We start from the raw sequence: 20,862 nt of genomic DNA on the forward strand, positions 1-20,862 counted from the left end.
GGTAGCATCAGAGCTCTGCCCACAGAAACACAAAGATTTCCTCAACGTGGCAGTATTAGAACAGACCCTGTCACTGTCGATGTGTATAGTTCTGGTGTCCTTTTGTGTGCCTGTGGATAACTTCACACTTCCCAGCATTCAGATTCACCCGTGATTTTACTGCGCAGTGATTTGTATCTTCTACGTGTCCTCAACTTCGGATCACGCTGCCTGGCAGCGCTTTCTATTGTCTGCATGTTCTGGGAGGGCTGCTTTTATTAAAACAGGAATAATACTCTCTCTGAACATGCTTTCACTGTGTTTAACTTTCAAATGGCTCTTCCTGTATGGATAAGAGCTGGCTTGGAAGCCATTCATGAGCAGCAGAAAGTTGGCTGCCTGCTCTGAAGCCATTGAGTGAGGATTTCATTTCAAGGAACTGACAGGCTGCCCTGAGGAAGCAGTGGAAGGGGTGTGGGGCTTGGTGCTGACACGTGGTGCACAATTCTTCCCTTCACATGTGAATGTGTTTAAGCCATGTTTGCTATCTAGAAGAACGACCAGCAGTCGTGCTGGAGCTCACTGACCAAGTGTTTCTGCTGCAAACATAGCCCTGTTGGGGCAAAGAGAAGCCATCTCTCTTGTACTCGCAAGAAAATCAAGCTGGAACTGACTCTTCTTAAAGGCTTTCTGCTGCTCCTTGTGGGTTTTCCTCCTGCACTTGTAGCTACTCCGCCAGAAGGGTTTCTGGAGCTTGCAGCTTTCATTTCTGGCTGGTGCAGGGGTGGAATTTGTGGCCTGAATTGTGCTGTTTGCATGGCAGCACCCTGCAATGTCACATACCTGCTAAGCCAGGCATATACGAAAGAGGCTTCAAACTTCTGTCTGTGCGGAAGGTAACCTTGTAGTGCACTAATACAATCCAGAAATAAAAGCTGCAGAGTGCCTGCGTAATCCAAGGTTTTCATAACTTTCTCTGTGGTTTCGATCTGTGATTTCACGGGAGTATCCACAATAAGGAACACATTTCTCTCGTGCGCTGGTATTAGTGAATCAGCAATGAGAAGAAGGGCCATCTAGGTCAACAACTGAGTTATTATATTCTCGGCATATCTGGGCTATGCAAGTGGGAAGCTTGTGAGCAAGTGCATTAGTGGGAACCCTTCATTCAGCCAGGTATTTAGCCTTCGTTCTGTGAATAGGTCTGGGAATCCAATACAAACAAAACGTACCACTTCAGCTGCCTGCGTGTGCCACCTTAGTGGGATCTTCAGGCTTTGTGTACTTTCTAGGACTGTGTGAACCTATCTAGATCGGTTTAGGGCAGAACCTCCTCTGGCACAAACCAGATTGCTGTATTGGTGCAGAACATGAAAATTTTCATCCCCTTATGCAGAGTAAGTAAAAACCCTGTGGTTAAGCCCTGTTTGAAGGCCATGCCATATGTTACAAAATATTTTCTTTGTGGATAAAATTGCGGAGCACTATCTGTTACTGAATTTTTGTCTGTTTTTTTTTTTTTTGTATCAAAGTTGCTGTCATTGAAAGCAGTAAAACAAATCTTTTCTTGCTGGTTTATTTTATTGTATAAAATAAGAAAATCTTATTTTCTTGCACACCCAGAAGTGTGCAAGGTATTTCACCCTGCAAGGGTAGTGCTGATCTCCTGTGCAAAGAGCTTCAGAGTTTGTCTTCATCAAAATTTTCCAGTTTTAATCATTTAAATACATCAGACCACCAGGCTTACCTGGTTGAAGCAGAACTTGTTTCTGGAGGGAGAGCCCTGGCAACTGGCCTCTCTGCTTTTATTTCCAATCGGTGGTGCTGCATTCCTCAGGAGGTTTTAGCATATGAAACATTTTTTCAATGGTTTGTTGTTGTTGTTTTCTGCCAAAGAGATTTTGAAATGAGAGCGCTAAAGTGCAAATTTCTCACCTTGGCTTGCAGCAGAAACTAATTTGTTCCGTTTTGTCCCTCCAGTGTGTTCTCTGACTCCTTCAGTGCAGAGCTGCTGAATGTATTTCTACTTTCAATTTTGTTATTTAGAAGTTGTATGGAGAAAGATGGATATGTCATGCTGACTCTTGGTCCATAGTTAACCCACCTTAACAAATAAGCCCGTGCCAAATCTTGTCAAAAACACAGAGGCCTTCATAGACGTGATTCTGATGAATTATTCGACTACTTCAGGGGTCTATGTCTGTGATTTTCTTCTTAATCCTTTGTTACAGAAGCAAGTTCTGGCTATTACCATTTTTGGTGAATAAATTGTTACAGAAATTTCAAGTGGTGACAGTTCCCATCTTGACAGCATACACTTTTTTCATGAAACTTAAGCTGTTGTACTTGCATAATAAGAGTCCTTCAAGTTAAGGTTCCTCTGTAATTTTACAGTATTTTTGACCCTGTTAAAGTTAGTATTTGAGACGCAGTTTCAAGTTTAGGTATAAATTAAAGACTTGTTCTTAGTGGCATTGCAATTCTGTAGTAATAACTGTTGTGAAAATGGAACAGGCTAAAGATGCATTGCTTTTATTTTCTCTTCCATTTCTTCCTATTTTATTGATTTGTTTGTCTGCATTTGTTTTTGTTTTCTAGAGTTCTCGAATGCCAAGGCCTGCCCATCGTGAATGGGCAATGTGATCCCTACGCCACCGTTACCTTAGCCGGACCTTCCAGGCAAGTACTGCACGTGCAACATCTCCCATTTCGTAAGGATGGTTTCTCTTTCCTTGTCTAGAAATGGCCATTCTCAGATGGACAGAATATTTAGGCACCACTGAAATATGTTAATTATTTGTGTGTACACGTATGAACCACTGAAGTATACTAGAGTAAGTAATTTGAGGCTTCAGTTTTCATTTATGTGACGGTCTGAATAATTAGAATATCCTGGAGTATGTAATTTGTGGTTAGGTTTAATTTGTGCATCTTCTCACCTCACAGTTGGAGGCCAGTTTTTGAGCAAATTTATTGCCTAATTTTGGGCAGGGGAGAGAAGAAAAAGCTGAATACATCAACGTCTTGCAGAATTTGCACATTTGTTTGTGAATATTTAGGGTCTTGTCACTTTCAATTTGTGGCAAATTAATGAGTGTGTAGGAAACTCTAGGTGGTTCAGTTCTGTAATTCACTATACGTGGACATAATAGCGTGAATAAAATTTGGAATGTGGTTTTAGTAATTAGATTCTGCATAACAATCTTCAGTTTAAATACTGGATTAAATTTTCCGGTTCTGTTACAAAATTTCCCATGCTGTTGGATGCCACAATTTTGTTTCTACTTATGTAGACTGTCATCTTTTTTGTCTGTGCCATGTTAGAAAAAGGAAAGCTCTCTTGTGACCTCAAAAAATCAGATTTTGTAGCATAGGCTACAAAAACTACAATATTTTACAATAGCTTCTTAAAAATGCCATAAATAAAATGCGTTCTTGACAAATACCTTGCACACAGAGGAGTCTTTGAGACTGGTCTGGATTCCTCATCTTTTCCTGGGTGTGTTATGTCTTACGTCCCGTAATGAGCTGTGTGTTTGGATTGTATGCTTTGACATTTTAAGCATGTAACTTGTTTCAGATGGTGCTTGCTGTTTATAACTGGAACTGTTACGGAGATTTTGTGACTAATGCTGGTATCCTTGGATGTCCAAACTTCCCCCTCTTTGCTCCCCCTCCCCTGCCCAGTCTGGGTAACGTAGGACAACTGATAATGTGTTCCCCTTTAAAATGAGGCTCTATCCCATTCCTATCTGGTTTTGTTGGTTTTTTTTTTGTTTGTTTGTTTTGGCTGGGAGAGATACCTCCTATCTTCTGCAGGCAGCGCGCAGCATATGCCCATCCAGTGCATTAATTGCCCAATAACCGTGTTTGCCTTAATCATCCGCTCTACATCCCGCTTCCCAGTCCCCTCCCCGATGGGCTTATCCGTAAAGAGCTTGATTGGCAAGTGTGACTGATGAGATGGGATGGGCAGTCTGCCCCGTGTCCTGCAGGCAATTAGCATCTCTCTTCCCTCTCATCTCCTCCTAGGAATAGTGAGGCCGTTTTAATCTGTGCATCAGTCTGCTCTCTGGATTTTACAATGCCTCTCCTTTGGGGAGTGGGAAAGCTGCTTTCTGCTGCTGGATTTTATGCGATGCCGAGCATAAAAACGTCAAACAAATGTGCTGCTGTTTGTTCTGTTGTGTGTACTTACAGAGCCAACAGATTTCTCAACTGGAGCTGTTTCTGTGGCTGTATTATCGGTGGGGAAGCAGTGTGTGCTGGTGGGCTGGCTCATTCAAGGCACACAGGAAATATGTAGCAGCACTGGGAATTTAACACAGTTTTGCTTGCCCATTGTATAAGAATACCTATTGTTGTCCAGTCGATAAAAACAGTTGCAAGCTATCTAAGCAGCTTTCCTGCATGAGAAATAGGGAGTAGATTCTGGGATGAGATGATTAGTAGGTCAGTTTTCCACATGGTTGATGCAGCTCTCCATCTGTGGCTGTTTTATCTGTGCCTTCTTATTACCGGAGAGCTTTAGGGGAAGACATGACACGGGATCGTACAGTGCTTCTCGCAGAGCTTTTCACTTATAGGTATCTAGAGCAAATCAAGTATAGGTTCACTGCATTTGGAAATCATCAAAGAGCTGTTGGCTGGCCGATGTGAAACACATTGGCTGCCCTTAGACCAAGGGCATATTATATATGCCAAGCAGTTAGATTTCTGTATTCTAAACTGCAGACACAGGTGGATGCTGCTGCCCAGAGAGGAATGGACGGGCAGTGCTAAATGTTGTCAGGCCTCTTCCGCAGCGAGTGGTTTGAGGGAGGTCTGCCATGTGTTGTTCCTGCAGAACAATAGGAATTAGAGGCTTCTGCTCAGCACTGATGCTTACACTGATAATGTTTACTAGGAGATGGTGGGTCTGCAGGGAATGAGTGATATATAGCAATTAAAGTACGGCTTCTTAAGCTTACAGAAACTAAAGCTTAAAAAAAAAAAAGTCTTGAAGTACTTGTATGCTGAACTGTTCCTTTGAAAAACTTCATTTTTTGCTGAGAAAATCAAATTTTTTTTCCTGATTGGTTTAACACCACTGAAAAGCATGCATTGATTCCTCAGGCCAAGATTATAAAATAGACAATACAGAAATATCTCCATCAGTCCTTACGTCTCCTGTGGTTTTAGGGTATGAGAAATTCTTGTGTTCACTGTGTCCCCCCCCCCCCCCAGATATTGCTGGTCAAAGCCCATTCCTGCAAGTCACTTTGTACAGTTGTAAGATGCTGCTGGATCAAGAAAGTAATAAAATCAGGGTTCAAGGACCTAGTTTAAGAAAGGATAGCAAACTGTGATTACTGCCACTTGAGAGAAATAGGCATGCAGTGAGTCTCTCCCTTAAATGTGCGCGAGTGTGTGTGCCTTGCTATGCTGGAGGCACATGGCATTCTGGCTTTATCAAATGTGTTCCTCGGTGGCTCTGTTCTAGGATCACACTTCTGCTAATGTTTTCTCACACTCTTTTTCTTTCCTTTATTCAGATCGGAAGCCAAAAAGACTAAAGTTAAAAAGAAGACCAACAATCCCCATTTTGATGAAGTGTTTTATTTTGAGGTTGGTATTTCAAAGGAACGGGTGATAAGCTGAAATACTACACTGTAGATAGTTGGCACGGCATCCTGTTCCATGGTGTGCCAGCTGTCTTCTTTGAAGGCTGTTTGAAAGCACAGCACAGGGGAAAGAAGAAGTATCCAGGATCAGACTGGCTGCCTGCTGAGGCAGCACTGTGTTGCTTCAGCCCAGGTGCTCTGAAGGAGAAGCTTGAAGGTGGGCACTTCTCCCGAGCAGCAGGCTTCGCACTTGATCAAAACTCAGCCCAGATGAGTTTTGAAAAAGGACAGCTAAGAATGGGATTTTAAAAAGACGTGTGTATATATGTACGCTTTTTTAGCCTGTGGTTTTGTAGCTGTTCCGCCCTTCTTCCCCAGACAATGGGAGGAAGGTTATCTCATGGGAATGCAGTAGAGGAAAAATGTATTTAAAACTGGATGTTTCAGCTGTCTACCAGTCTGCTGCAATACCAGTGGGTGAAACCTCTAAGCTTTATTTAACACAGAATATTTTCAACGAGTCCAGTTAAGACAAAGTATAACTCATAAAAGTGCTCATTTTGGTTCATTTGGCAAAAGTAGCAGTAATTGTGGTGTGTCCGTATGTGTATGTGCATGTGTTTATAATTTGCAATTTTTCATTCTGTCTGCAAAGTATGTGTATCTTTCTCTTTTCTTTTCCTCTTGGACATTTTAGTCTTGGTCTATGCTGAACTGTTCTATTTTGATAGATACCTCAAAAACATATCTGGCATAACTGAGAGAAAAGCCAGAACAGGACAATTCAGCTGGCATATCACTGGGAAGCCCTTTTTGTTCATGTGTCTTGCATCATCCATGTTACATCCTCATCAGAAGTTGTTGCTGGCACAGGAAGGACACCTAGGGATGTGATCTCTAGAGCCACTTCAGGGACACAGGCACCCGTGTCAGAAAGGAGATGTGAGGAGAGCGTGCTGCTGCGTCATGCAGATCTGAAGTACAGGCATCCTTCTTGCAGTGCCAGTCAGGGGTCTTACTGCTGTCATCCTCCTTGCTCTACAGACTGCTGTGACAGTTGTACCAACTGATCCGAAGTCTGTCATACCAGCAGCAGTGTGCTCTTGTTGCTGTCACATTTAGGTTTGAGGAACAGATACTCAAGTTCTTTGTTGGCAGAGGCGCTTTCTCACCGCCCATCTGGGTGGAAGCCCTGAAGGTTGGCCAGGGAAGCTATCTCAGGTAATCTTTCCTCTGGTAATCCATCAAATCTCTTCCTAGGGTGTAAGTTCACTGCAGCCTTACCTTTGGCTAGCGGTGAGCCTTCATGCCTGACTGCGTGCAGCTACGGAGGTGCTGCACTGGCGTGGGTGGGGTGGGAGGGATCCCACGGCACTGAGTACTGAAACCCACCGTGCTGGCTGTGCTCAGGATTTCAGTCTGTCACCTTGCCCAGAGCTGCAGCCTTTGGCAGTGACACGGGAGTGATGTTCTGTGTAGATAAACCAGAACGGGCTTCTAGATTCTTAATGTAGGCAGTTGTGGAGGTGTCTGACAGCGAGAGCTTTTTAATGAGCCTAATTGAGGAATTCAGCGTGTCTACCACAAAGCTTCACCTGTCTGATTCCTCTGCCTTCTGTGCGCTGCAGGAGCAGTGAACATTTGGTGTTTAAACACTGAACTTGGCAGGTGGTGCCAGAGAGGGAGAGGAAGGAGAGAAACAGAAAGCACCTTCCAAGTGGAGTTGTGGAAGGGGGTGGGTGGCTTGCTTAGCTTGACTTTATCCTAAGAGCCAGGTTGCATGCAAGTATTGTTCTTCTAAGTTGGAGTAAAAGGCTTTCTGTATGGGTAAGAACAGAGCTTGAGCAGTATCCGAATCAGCCAGAATAATCTTACCCCCAGTGCAGACAGAGCCATCATAAATTTGTCATTTTGAGTAGTTAGTACATACCAGGCTCCATGTCTCCAAGGGACAAGGTTCAGCAGCACTGCTACGACTGGGAAATGCGTTCACTAACGAGATGTGGGCAGGCCTGTAGCTAACCCAACTCCTGTGGAGCTGCACAGATTTGGGCTGTTGACAGACATGTCATTTACTGCTTCCAAACAGCTTCATCAGCTTTCCTGCAGTCTGCTAGCGCAGCAATTGGCCAGGGCTCCAAGAAAGAAGAGAAATCTGTAAAAGTCAGTGAAGAGATGCTTTCCTTTCTACAACAAAGTCACGTAGGTTTAAGTTGCTAAATGGAAAATAGCTTATCATCGGTTTGAGAAATCTAAGGGCTTATTTAAAGGGTGGTACGAGCGAAACTTGCACCTGATGGTTTGGAGCCGTTTTCACCACCACTCCAGCTGCAGCACGGTGAAGGGGCTCGGAGCTACAGGAAAATCTCCCTCTTACAGGAACCGAGTAAGGTAGTGCTGGGGACCTGTCTGCAAACCTGCATGTGCTGGGAAAAAAAAAAGGGCAACTGATAAAGAGCTTGTCAGCTTTGCCTAAAGACAGGGACTGACATGGCAGAGTTTTACACCCTTTCTTGTAAAATGGTACAGGGCAGCTTGCTGGGCACTGTGGGCTGACAGTTCCCTAATACTTAATTCCATCCTTGGAACTGATGGACCTCATAGAGCTATCTTTCCAGCATTTAGATTAATCTGCACACTGAGCAGTCACACAAGCGAACAGACAGACCTTGTGCATACAGGCTCCAGCAAAACTTCTCAGAAAAGTGTTTCACTTATGGCACAGCCCTTTTGAGTACACTTATGCTGTGACTTTTTATAACAACTCATGTCTTACAGGTAATAAAAACTGAAGTTTACTTCCCTATTCAGAACTACACCATCAGCTTCACAATGGTAAAAGAAAAGTAAATCATTTTCAATTAAGTAGGGTGATTTCTTGAAGCCACAGTGAAGATGGTTGCAATAGCAGGGTGAGAAAATTTGTGCTGAGCTGCTGAAGTTGTATGATTTATTTAAATTAACCTGATGTTAGCCTCACAGGTGCGTTTGATTCAATTATAGGCTAGAGCATTTGGTCTCCAGTGCTGCTAATCACCTGGAAAATGGAGCCAGTGGTCACACACACAAGACTGTTACGTGTCACATGCTGAAGATTCTTTGGTTTCTCTCTTTCTGTGCACCTACATCTTTGCCTCCCTTGTTTGTACCATCCTCATCTGATGTACAGTACAAAACCAAGTAGTCAAATTTACAATAAAAGCAAGTTTTTGTGAGTGGGAAGCATTAAGCCACAAGAGTATTTAAACCTACAATAAAGTTGAGCTTCTGTGTGCAACCAGGAGCTGAACCCACACATCATACGCACTTGCGTTTGATCAGTTCCTGCTGTGGTTTCAGCTGGGTGGGGTGGCCTTGTTCTCAAGTTTCTGACACACTCTGAAAAAATACAAATATCAAAGTCTTTTTTTTTTTAATCTTGCTAGAAAAGAAATTTTAAGAAATGTTTGTACAAAAGCTTTCTTTTGCTAATGCTCTACATTTGCAGCTATCTTCCCATTATTTTCTACCTATGTTAAACTCAGTGCTGTAGTAATATTAAAGAAATCCTTTCTCTGATAAATAAAGTGTGGTGTATGTAGTTATTCTTGGATATGGTTGTTACTGCTTCTGTATAGTGAGGAGTCTGTTCAGTCAACAGGTTTGTTGCCATGCGTGAATGTTTTCAGAACCAGGACTGAAGACACTGTTGATAGTAGATGACAGCAGGCTTCCAGAGCTTTGTATAAGTAACTCAGAAATGCTTTTGTATCAGTTCAATTTGTTAAAGATTCCTCTTTTTTATTAGGTTACAAGACCCAGTAGCTACAACAAGAAATCCCATTTTGATATTGAAGATGTTGATGAAGTTGACAAAATGGAGATTAGGTGAGAACATTTTCCACTAACGATTTTGTCTTCCAAAGCTGTGCACCTTTGTAGTAGACTCTTCTTTCAAAATGATGAGCATGGTTTCAACATTGATAACTCATGAGGAATCTTCCATGACTGTGTCTGTTCATTTACCTGCATGGTCCTGTAGATCATATCTGAATTTGTGACAGTTCTGCTGTGGGGGAGTTGGTCATTACTTTCCTTGGTATCCTGTGTGTGTGTGTATGCTAAGGTGTATTTGCCATTAAGCTCAGATTTTTCTGTCTGGGTTCCCCTTCCCTCCCTCCCTCAGTTTCCCAAGAGAGCCCAGGAGCTCTGTGATGCTCTCAGTTGAAGGATCTGTTTTTTTTTTCATTGCTTAATTTTGGTAACCCAGATAAGGTCCTCCTTCCCTGAAAGGAAACTCTTGAGTTCAGAGTTTCTCTGGGGCTGAGGCAGTTTCCCTTCTCTTTTCCCTGCCAGGGGAAGGCAGGATGGCAGTGTTCTTGTGAGGCTGGGTATGACCCATTGCACAGGAAAGAAGCAGCTCTGATTTCAAAACCAACACAACCCCTTGACTTACTACTGTCTTAAAACTTGCTGAGGCCTGTCAACAATGTCTGTGGGAATGGGTGAATAGAAAGAGTGGGGAGGAATCAATAGGGGGTGCAAAGCTTTGAGATACCACATGTGGGATACCATCACAGACTTGGAACTTAGAGATTTAGGCCGTCTGGTGATGGGGATGCACAGTAGGTGAAAACTGCTGTATCCACATCAAGTGACGTGGTATTTCCCCTCTCCTGTACTCTCTAGGATTTGGAGGAAGAAGGGTTGAGGAAGAATGGTGGCCTCCCTTCCGCCCCTTTCTCCCCAGGTGTCCCTGCTGGAGAGGCAGGGAGGGCTTCTCTCTCTAAATAGTCCCTAGGGCCTTCAGAAACAGGGCTGGCAGTAAGCACAAGAGGGGAGACGAGGCAGGAAGAACAATACTTATCCCAAACAGGGAAGATGCATTTATGGTAATGATGGAGGAGGGCTGCCATATTACCCTCTGCTTTGACACTCGGCTGCTGGTTCATGCCTGTTACTGTGGTACCACAGCACTGCGTGAGGCTTGTCAGTTAGTAGTTGGGGAAAGATTAAGCACGTAAATAATAAATGAAAGTAGATAAAGAGTTAGTTTTCGTCAGGCAAACTCTTTTGGGTTTGTCCCATACAGGACAGAGTGTTTTTGTTTCCATCTCGGGCCCCCCTCCCGCCCCCCCCTCACTTCCTTCGGCCCGTTCAGTCAGAGTTGGGTTGCCCCCGTGCCCTCTGGCTGGATCGCACAATTAATGGGTTCGGGGGTTTGTTTTCTTTTTCCCTCCTGAGAAAATACCATTCCACAGGGTACAGAGGAGGCTCAGTCTCTCATGGTTTTTCTCTACAGCTATGAAAGTTGCTCTTTTCTGAGTGGGTGTAGGAAGTTGCAGGCAGGGCATATCAACACTAAAGGACCAGATGTTCTGGTGAAATTCATTGTTTCTCCTCCCCCTCTCTGTTGTTCTTTTTTTCTTTCTGTGACTAGAGCCTGACCATTTCAGAATAACACTTGCCATGCTTTTGCCTTTTAAAAAGCTTGGGAAACAGTAATCTGTTAGATGCTGGGGTTGGTGTATAATATTTTTTTTAATGCTGCTTATTCTTTTTGCTCCAAGCACCCAAAACAATAATGTCAGAATTTGCATGCCTGCTTTGCTTATTGTGTAGTGTGAGATCTACCTTGAGTTCTTAGTTCCTCTCCTGCAGAGCCTTTATACTGTGGGCTTGTTTTTTTTAAGGTTGTTGTGGTGGTTTTTTTTGTTTTTGTTTTTTGTTTTTTTTTCTGTAACTGAAGTTGCTGTACTGATACAGCCTTTGGAAGTGTGTGAGGCTGTGTGTGTTTGAAAGTGTCATTGCTAGTGTGCATCTTGAAAAAATTTGGATAAACTAGAAACCAGGAGCCTGTAAATACTTGGTAAATGCTAAGTCTGACTCTGTGTAAATCAGCTTCTAAAGATTCCATCCCCTCCTGAGTCTGCATCTGAGCCATTTGAATTAGTTAGTAAGATAGTAATGAACCAGATATGGAGAAAGAGGAGAGAAGGTAGAGTTCTCGGAGATTTTTCCTTGTGGGGAATTGTTGCCCTGCAGAAATACTCTCAAAATATCAGAGTTTGAAGAACTTAAACCAGTAGACCTGCAGTGTGAGCTGTTGGTATGTCGAGCATATGAAACTTGATGCATGAGACACTGTTGAGAGATACAGGGCTCAGGGGATTTGGAAGTGACGTCCTCTGCACTTGCATAAGGTAAGGTAAACCTTTAGTAGGACTATCAAGCCTCATTCCTTGACAAGCCTACTGTGACTTGCTGGAGACTAGGAAGGTGGTGTAAATATGTCCATAATTAGATGACTTTGCACCTTACCCAAATTACAGTTACAGTTCTCCTAAAAGTCTCAGTTATTCAAAAACCTGTATATTTTCTGCATATAGCTTTTTTTCCCCAAGCTTAAGGCACATTTTTAGTTGAGCTTGTTTTAAAATGAAAGTGCCTCTCAAAGGAAACCTTAAAATATGTACAGAAGCATCTGTCCTAGAGTTTGAAATCCTTACTCTGAGGTGGGTATTGCAACATTTATCCACAAAGGCCAAGTTAGATGCCAGTACTTCTACTCCAAATCTCAGTGCAGTTGTTTTACATCCTAGTGTTAAAGAGCACATGAAAGGGAAGGAAGTGTCATCTAGTCAGCTATACCAGAACTTCCATGTGTGAGGGACAAAGTGCTGGAAATTGCGTAGGTTTCAGACAATGCACACATTACAGGGTGGTAAAGTTTCTGAGTATCTGTACAGAACTACCTTAGGTGCAACAGATTTGTAAGCTTGACAAGTGATTCTTCCCAGAAGCTAGAGGAGGGGAAGGACTGTGAGGAAATTCAGCCTCAGTCTGTAATGCTGCTGCTTATGCTGCTGATAAATCCAAACAAGGCTGAGACTAGAAGTGTGGAGTCCTTAAATGTCTGTGCAGTTTTTTCCTCTGGTCTTCATTTTATCTGTATTTTTCATTATCTGGGATATCCAGAGAGCCCCTGGATCTTTATCAGTATCAATATTTGGAAACAATACAAATGAGGAAAAGGTAGTCTAGGTGATTTTTGGTGCTGTTTAATGGAGGTGAATTGCAAGACTCCAGAGATCCAAGGTTGTCTCTTGACTGCTGGGAAACCCATATAGTACCGTTTTAGAACTTTATAACTCATGGGCTTGGGGGGGGGGGGGGGGCGGGAATTGAAAACCAATTTCTGTCTATCTATGTATTTATTTATGAGGAATTTCCTAAAATTATGTTTTTTATTACAGAGTCGATCTTTGGAATGCCAGTAACTTGAAGTTTGGAGACGAGTTTCTAGGAGAACTGAGGCTTCCTTTGAAATTTCTCCGACAGTCTAGCTCTTATGAAGCATGGTACTTGACATTTTTCTTTTGGAGTGTATAAGTAGAAACATATGTCTTCTGTGAAGTCTTTGAATAATTACTGCTATGTGATAAAGTTTAAACGGATTTAATTTGTATCTAATTTTTTTTTTGTAAGCAAGCCAGAATAATCCTAGCAAATGTAAGAACAAGAAGTTGTGATGATATGATTAGAGATTTCAGTCTGCCTCTCTGTTGTGTGTGGGAGTTCTAATACTTTGACTCTATGATATTATTTACTGCAGTTCAGGAGCAATGGTATAATTTTATGAATATGTGATTTTTTTATATATCATACATAAATCTTAATGATCAGAACTTTCCATGTTGCAGTTGGTGCAAAATAGACTGGCAAACATGATTAAAAAAATCTGAGTCAGAACTCTCAAGAAATGTGATAGGTATATAAAGGTTGTGTGTATCTTTAGCTTTTCTATATGTTCATGTATGTATAGCCTGAGATAATTTTGTGTCTCAGCACAAACCTTGTCTTTTTTTTTTTTTGCATATCAGGTATTTCCTGCAGCCCAGAGATAATGGAAACAAGTCTTTGAAACCTGATGACCTTGGTTCCTTAAGGTTAAATGTGGTTTACACTGAGGACCATGTTTTTTCCTCAGACTATTACAGTCCACTTAGAGATCTCCTGCTAAAATCTGCAGATGTTGAGGTAATTTGCTTGCACTGCTGGTTGTTTACCTATGGATCATCCTCACAGGGGTCTCCCTGAACACTGGTCACAATCTTGTTGGCACCATAGGTGTGTAACTACCAGAATATTCATCATCTTCCTTCTTCCATGCGAGAGTCTTGTTAAGCTCTGCATATCCTTCATACTTGTTTTCTGTCCTTGCAGAAAAGATCTTTATCTGCCTACAGTATGGTGGGTGAAGGCACACCCAGGAACACCAGTGGTTTTAAAAAGCAGCATATTCTCTGTGGCTTTCTAATTTTACATAGGAAAATGCAAAGTAAACTAAAGTTTGATCAATTGGTTTTCCTTTACTAGAGAGGAACAGGTTTACTTGTACAATTTAAAAACAAAACAAAATGACAAAAACAAAACAACCCCAAACCAAGAACTAACCCTGAAATGTGAGAGGGATGGACCACATCTGCCATTGTGTATAGTTTTAGCAGTTGTTTTGGATTTGGGGTTGTTTGTTTGTTTCAGTACAAGAACTGGGTTCTGTTCTTACTGGGACTTGAAAATGAGAAGGTTTAGAGTTCTTCCTCTTCGGTTGCTTCCCTGGCAACAGTCACATTCAGTGAAAAGTTGGCTATTAAAAATGAGGGAAAAATACTGTAGTGCAATAGTTTTTAAATTGCTGCCCTCTTGTGATCAAACCTTAAAGCCAACAAAAACCGGGATGTGAGGCCCAACCGTGTTATGTACAGGCATGTTTAAGTAACTGGCTGCTGCAACTGTTATGTGGGGTTATGTACTAAGGAGCTAAGGGGAAGAGAAGGGAATTATGCTTGTGCTATAATGATCTCTCAAAGGTTTTATTTCTTTCCACTGTTCAGCCTGTTTCAGCATCAGCTGCACACATTTTGGGTGAAGTTTGCAGAGAAAAACAGGAAGCAGCCATACCTCTTGTCAGGCTTTTCTTACACTATGGCAGAATTGTGCCTTTCATAAGTGCCATTGCAAACGCTGAAGTGAAGAGAACTCAGTAAGTACCACTGAACCACTTGCTATTAACACACCTGCTCTGTGTTGGCTAGCGTTAGGATCTTCCACTCAGTTTCTGGAATTATATGCAATTTCAAAAGAAACTGTTGGAGTTGCTCCTGTTCTTCCCAGCTGGTGTCAGAGTTTTTTACAGAAGCTCTGAAAATCTGTTGAGCTTGGTTTGAGGAGGAATTCCCATCGTGTTTTGCAAGGTCTACTTGCAAAACTGTTTTAAGGTCTGAGAGCAGGGATTTTGTGTGTTCTCTGTCTTGATTGATGATAATTTTAAAATCCTACGTTATCTTCAACTGTTCATATGAAATCATTTCAGCTTTATAGTGTGCTAATAAGCCATCTAGTGCTGAGTAGAAGTGTTTGCTGCATTTGTTCAAAACAAAAGGCAAGTTTCTTCCTAGACATGAATATTTAAGGCAAGCTGTGTGACTAATCTTTCCAATTAGAGGTCTGAGGAACGAAGATGGGATTGGATTTGACAGTGGATGGCAGAAAACAGAATCTTTCATCAATTTTTATAAGTCCCTTGTTTGACTTACTGGTGTGCTGACAGTTTAGCAATGTAAGATATAGTATTTCCACCAAGCAGGTCCTAAAGAACACACGTTGCAACAAGCCTTGTGCCTACTTAACCATGCTCTTGACTGACAATAGCAGAGATGATTGGGAACCAAGGGGAATGGCAGATATTAACTCTAAAGTAACAGTTCCTCGGTACCAAATAAAGTCTTTGTATGGGTTGGCTTTTTTCAGTGTCTTAGAGTGTTTTTCCTCATGTAGGCAGGTGTATTTTTCTATGCTGAAGGTTGGCAGAAACAGCTTGGTTGATGCAGTATGAGGAAATTTGCTGCTCTGTAGTCAGTCACATTCCTGTGATAAGACAGCAAATACGTTGTGTGTTTTCAAGACTTTCAGGTATTTGTAACAGGCAGGGAGCTTACTTCTTTATTTAAAAAATAAATAAAATCCAGCAAAGTAATTCATCCTGTAATGTATGAGTTCATATCCAAGTTTGATTTGCTGTCCGTAGGCACAGTTTTTGATCATGCAGGTGTAGATGATAGTGTTGATTACATACATGTCTGCATAACTGAAATTGATATGCAAGGAATTGCATGTGCAAAATTAATTGAATATGTAATTTTCAATTGCATTCTCAAAATGCAAGTAATACTTAAAAAAAAGCGCATGTGTCAGTGCAAATAGGTAATCTTAACGATTTGCAGTAGCCATGTCTAGTACAAGAAGAAATCTGTGGAGGAGGGTCGTTCAGGAAAATATGAAAGTCTGCAGAGCATCAGCTATCCGTGCAGTTCGTTGTGCAGAATTGGGATCTGAACTATGTTTGACGGTATTATCACAGAACAGTGCTGGAAGCCAGAAAGGATGGCTATGTCATTGGAGCTGGTGTTCTCATCTCTCTTCCAGTTTAAACGTACATATTTTGTAGGAGGTCACTTGTAATGTGCAGTGTTGTTGCAAGACTCGAATCACCCCCTCCTTTCCTCACTGAAATTAATGCTGTTCAGTAGCGTGTGAAAGCAGGTGCAGCTTCCCTCACTGGTATTGTAAACCCTTTTGATTTGAGCCTGCATTGTTGCCATGTGTTCGGATGGTGCACTGAGGCTTCTACACACTATTCTAATACAAAAAAGATGATCTTCAGTCCCTCAGGACTTAATATGACTGCTGCTTTTCTGTTACAACCTGGGAGTGCACTAAATGCTACATGACTGCATTTACTGACAGGCTGGTGTTGAAAGGAATTTTTGTTTGTGTGTTGAAAACATATTTCCATCACCTTTCACTGCTTCTATTTCTGCATGTTAGCAGTTTATTACAAAGAGACTAAATTACAGAAAATTGTTCACTTCCAGAGATCCAAACACCATTTTCAGAGGAAACTCATTAACTTCCAAGTGCATTGATGAGACAATGAAACTGGCAGGGATGCATTATCTGCAAGTTACACTAAAGCCAATTATAGATGAGGTAAGAGCAGTTTAGACTGTTTATTTGACTTGAAATGTCACTGCAAAAGGCCTTCAGGGAGCAAGTACTGTTTATTCCTTCTCGTTTTAAGGTGACTTGTAGGAATAACACTTACAAGCCTGTTTCTACATTAAAATCTTGTGTTAGTTTAGCCAAAGCTGAGTCACCCAGTTCAGCAACAGTTGCATTGTATTAAAGTTAATGAATTTAGACACATGGAACCTTTCAAATTATTCCATTTCATAAAATCTAGTGTGTATTGTTTCTGAGAAGTTAATAAACTAATAACTTAGATGAACAAATAGTATTTCTATAGCAGAAAGCTGCTGGGAAGCTCTAAGTAATACATTTCATCTAGTGGCTTTAAATGAATAAAATTATTCTTAGATAATTGTGTATGTGATGTATGTGTTGTGGAAATGGTTTATTATCTGTCCGGTCCAGAACGGTGGGTGTGGGGTTCTTCGTGCAGTAATTGAGCAATACTTTCAGACCACAGACTTCCTTTAAATGATTTGACAATTTCTTCAGCTGTTGTTTTACTGTTTCATTAAAAAAAGGCAAAACAAAAAAAATGTTTTTGAAGAATATAGATATACTTTCAAAGTTGGCTCTTTTGGCAAAATAGGACTTTTCTTGAACAGTCTTGCCTGAGAGTGTCTGATCAATTCTTCATCTTAGTTGAAAGAAAAGGTAGAATAAATTTGTGATACTTTTTGGAAAAAGAAAAATGAAGATCACTTGTAATTTACCTTTGATGCTTTGTCCAGAAAAAAGTACAAATTATACTGTTGGCTTTTTATCTGAAAATTAGATGAGGCATTTTACAAAACTTTTCCAGCTTGAAGGCAAACTAATATATTAATTGCTCGATATATTTTTTTTCTAGATCTGCCAGGTACATAAACCTTGTGAAATTGATCCCGTGAAATTAAAAGATGGTGAAAACTTGGAAAATAACAGGGTATGCATTAGATTTTGAAGACAGGATCTCTGTTTACACTGTCTTGTGTAGCTTAGGTCTTCAGACATTTAATGTTGCAAATAAATCTGTCATTTATTAGAATACATTGGAAGCTTTCTTAACATCAAAAATTGTGTGTAATTATTTTATGTCAGTTTTGCATTATGCTATAAATACAGTATCTGTCAAATGTTACATTCCCTGCCTCCCTGAAAGATTAAGGCATGATGACAAATGGCCAAATATTCAGTGTTAACGTTGGGAGCAAGGATAACTTAGCCTGTGGCTTCAGTGATGTCATAGAAAACAGGGCTGTGAAAAGAAATAATATGTCATGCAACCACATCACTCGATGTTTTTGATAGGGATAACATTTTTACTCTTAAATATGTGCATTTATTGAAGAGAGTATCACTGAGCGTGAGATTGTTTTGCAAGTATATGATGTTGGAAGTGAGAATCTCTTAATGATGCCATTATGAATAAAACCAGGGATAATACTGCTTTCCACAACAGAAAATGGTACCAATTTTGTCATAATCATTGTATTTTTCAGGAAAATCTGAGGCAGTATGTTGATCGCATTTTTACTGTAATTACTAAGTCTGGTGTAAGCTGTCCTACAGTGATGTGTGATATTTTCTTTTCACTGAGAGAATCAGCTGCCAAACGTTTTCAAGGTGAGTTTTTCTGTATTGCTTCATTTTGTATCTCTGATAGCTTTTAAACGTAGGTGTAATCTAGAAGTCTGCATGATCCATGATAGATTTAGTCATTGAACATGATATTATCCCAAATACAGTTTGGGGTGTGTTTTTTTTCCTGATTATAAATGCTGTTTTTCCCTTGTTTGTTCATTCCATGAAAAACAGTACTTGTGATGATTATGAGTTTTTCTTAAATATTCAAAGGAAAACAATATTTTAAAAGAGTTTATGTTGGTGTATATTTATGGTTTCAGTATTTACGAAGTATGCTGTTTTTAAATGTTCCATTTTTCGTAATGGCTCGTTCTGCAGGCTCCATGGAACTGAATTATTTTCTTCTCATACATCAACTTGTAATAAAGGCCAATTTGTTGGAGTCATTGCAAGCTCATAGTCCTGGGAGGTCCATGTGCTGCAAAGTTTTTTTTGGCTGTCAAGAGAGCTCTTTCCACTGCCTCCTAGTTGTTTCGGCTCTGTGAGAATGGGTGGGCAATATCAAACTAGGATCAAGCAAAACAACTAACCTATGTATTTTCATGAAAGGAAGCAGATTAGAGTAATGATTTAACTTGTAGATAGGTACATTTCCAGCACACGTTTGAGTTAGCTTTCTGAAGGCATTCTGGCAATTGCAGAAGGCTTTAAAGGAGGGATTATTGAAATACTCATTAGAAATATTTTTTTTTCAATAGGTGACCTGGATGTGAGGTATACAGCTGTCAGCAGCTTTATTTTCCTGAGATTCTTTGCTCCTGCCATTCTTTCTCCAAACCTCTTTCAGCTTACACCACACCATCCTGTAAGTATTGTATCAATTTCTTCGAGCTATGTATATGGTTCTGTCACCACAGTCAGTCTAGCAAGATTCTTTCTTCAATTCTTTTAATAGCCTCTAGGAGAAATAGCTTTGTTAGTTCAAAGATCTGCTATGTCTGTCTTGCATATGGAGAATGACTGTATGTGAAGAATTCAGGAGGTATGGGAGGAACAGTGAACTTTAAGGTCAAACAAGGTAGATGGTCTCATTTTTACTGCCTTACATTAATGCTAGGTTGATTGTCAGCAACAATTGGAGATGTTTTGGATGTTAAGCAACTTATCCAAAACTTTCAGTAGTTGTTTTTACTGGGAGTGGAGAGGACCTGAACAGAAAGTCTTTAAGATAGACTTTAGTTTTGCAAGTGATTAGTTTCCAGAAAACCAAGGCAGTGGGGTAGCTTAATCTCTCTAGCTTTGGGAGTGATTGGTCTTCAGAGAACCAAAAGCAATGAGGTGGCTAAAGAGTCAAAAACCTTTAAAAGAAGCAATGCTTTTCCTATAGTGTTTTATTGGGCCTTTTCTAATTTTATGTTAATTTTCTACAAGGAGAATAAGAAACAGGATGTTTTATATATCCAATCCATATTATACTGTTGTTCTCTTTGCTAGGACCCTCAGACTTCTCGAACTTTGACACTTATCTCTAAAACCATTCAAACACTGGGCAGCCTATCAAAATCTAAATCTGTAAGTATGTCCTTTTCATTTAAAGGTTTAACTCAGGAAAGTGATTTCTTTTTCAAAGCTTTTATCACTCATTTTAATTAAGCCTTTAAAATTCTTGAGTAGCGCTAGTTTTAGGCAAAACTACTTTCATCTGCTTTGATTATAAGGCTCACATGCTCACAGGAAAAATAAGCCTGTCTTAAACTGAACTACATTTTAGTAAAGCAAAATTGTGTGCCCAGCCTAGAAGACTGTTCCAGGGCTTTTCATTCCTTCCTTCTGGAAGAACAGATAGTGATCAGGAAAACCCGTGAAATTCTCTATTTGCATCTGATACATGATAGCAGCTCTACAGGGTTTTTCAGATTGTCTCCGCATTTTAAAGCCTTAATTGAGAAGAATATCCCAGTAAAGGGAAAGGCAGTGCTTTTCCTTTCATACCGATTCTGTTTATTGCCAGTCAGTGGTGAAATGAGATCTGGATGCCTGTGCTCTGTACTTCTAAATGAAGTAAAACTTGTTTAAATAAGGTACCAAACTGCTATATCTGGTGATAATTTGGGGTTGCTGGTGGTCTAGTTACGATTAACACAGGCAATTGTAGATGAATTTGTACCTCAATTAAGAGTCCTTTGAGGCAATAGAATTCATACACTTTTTGTCAGCTTTTAGGACCAGGATTAAAAGCCAAAGCAGAAGCTTGAAGCTTTTGAATAATGCATTATTAACTGTATTAATTGAGCATCTGGGATGTGTTCTATTACCATTTGAAATAAGAATTTGGTACTCCTGAGTGTGTGCTGTACAATGGGAAAGTAGCTTTTTGTTTATTTTACCTCTGGCCAGAAAGACAAAACTCCTATCCGCGGTGGTTTGTCTCATTGTCTGCTACTGTTAACAACAATATTTTAGGTATAAACTGTATTACGATATGCATGGTTTTGGTTTTGTATTTCAGGCTAATTTCAAGGAATCCTACATGGCTACTTTTTATGACTACTTCAACGAGCAGAAATACGCAGATGCAGTAAAAAATGTACGTAATGTAAATGTTCTGAATCATCCTTGCGTGTTGTTGGAGCTGATGCTCAAA

At 40.6% G+C, this 20,862-nt stretch overlaps 1 protein-coding gene across 4 annotated transcripts in view; it reads left to right on the plus strand.

The window, feature by feature from the left end:
- RASA3 (RAS p21 protein activator 3) overlaps positions 1-20,862 on the plus strand; it is a 164,230-nt gene that overhangs the window by 129,751 nt on the left and 13,617 nt on the right. For all 4 annotated transcript variants that reach the window (XM_048077913.2, XM_066985291.1, XM_066985270.1 and 1 more), the window contains exons 6-17: positions 2,578-2,658; positions 5,514-5,586; positions 9,370-9,449; positions 12,818-12,922; positions 13,445-13,601; positions 14,459-14,607; positions 16,499-16,613; positions 17,503-17,577; positions 18,134-18,257; positions 18,977-19,083; positions 19,713-19,790; positions 20,728-20,805. In XM_048077913.2, coding sequence (XP_047933870.1) covers positions 2,578-2,658; positions 5,514-5,586; positions 9,370-9,449; positions 12,818-12,922; positions 13,445-13,601; positions 14,459-14,607; positions 16,499-16,613; positions 17,503-17,577; positions 18,134-18,257; positions 18,977-19,083; positions 19,713-19,790; positions 20,728-20,805 — 1,222 coding nt within the window. The remainder of the gene's footprint in view (positions 1-2,577; positions 2,659-5,513; positions 5,587-9,369; positions 9,450-12,817; positions 12,923-13,444; positions 13,602-14,458; positions 14,608-16,498; positions 16,614-17,502; positions 17,578-18,133; positions 18,258-18,976; positions 19,084-19,712; positions 19,791-20,727; positions 20,806-20,862) is intronic.

Source organism: Anser cygnoides, chromosome 1 (genome assembly GCF_040182565.1).
Source record: "Anser cygnoides isolate HZ-2024a breed goose chromosome 1, Taihu_goose_T2T_genome, whole genome shotgun sequence".
Classification (NCBI taxonomy): domain Eukaryota; kingdom Metazoa; phylum Chordata; class Aves; order Anseriformes; family Anatidae; genus Anser; species Anser cygnoides.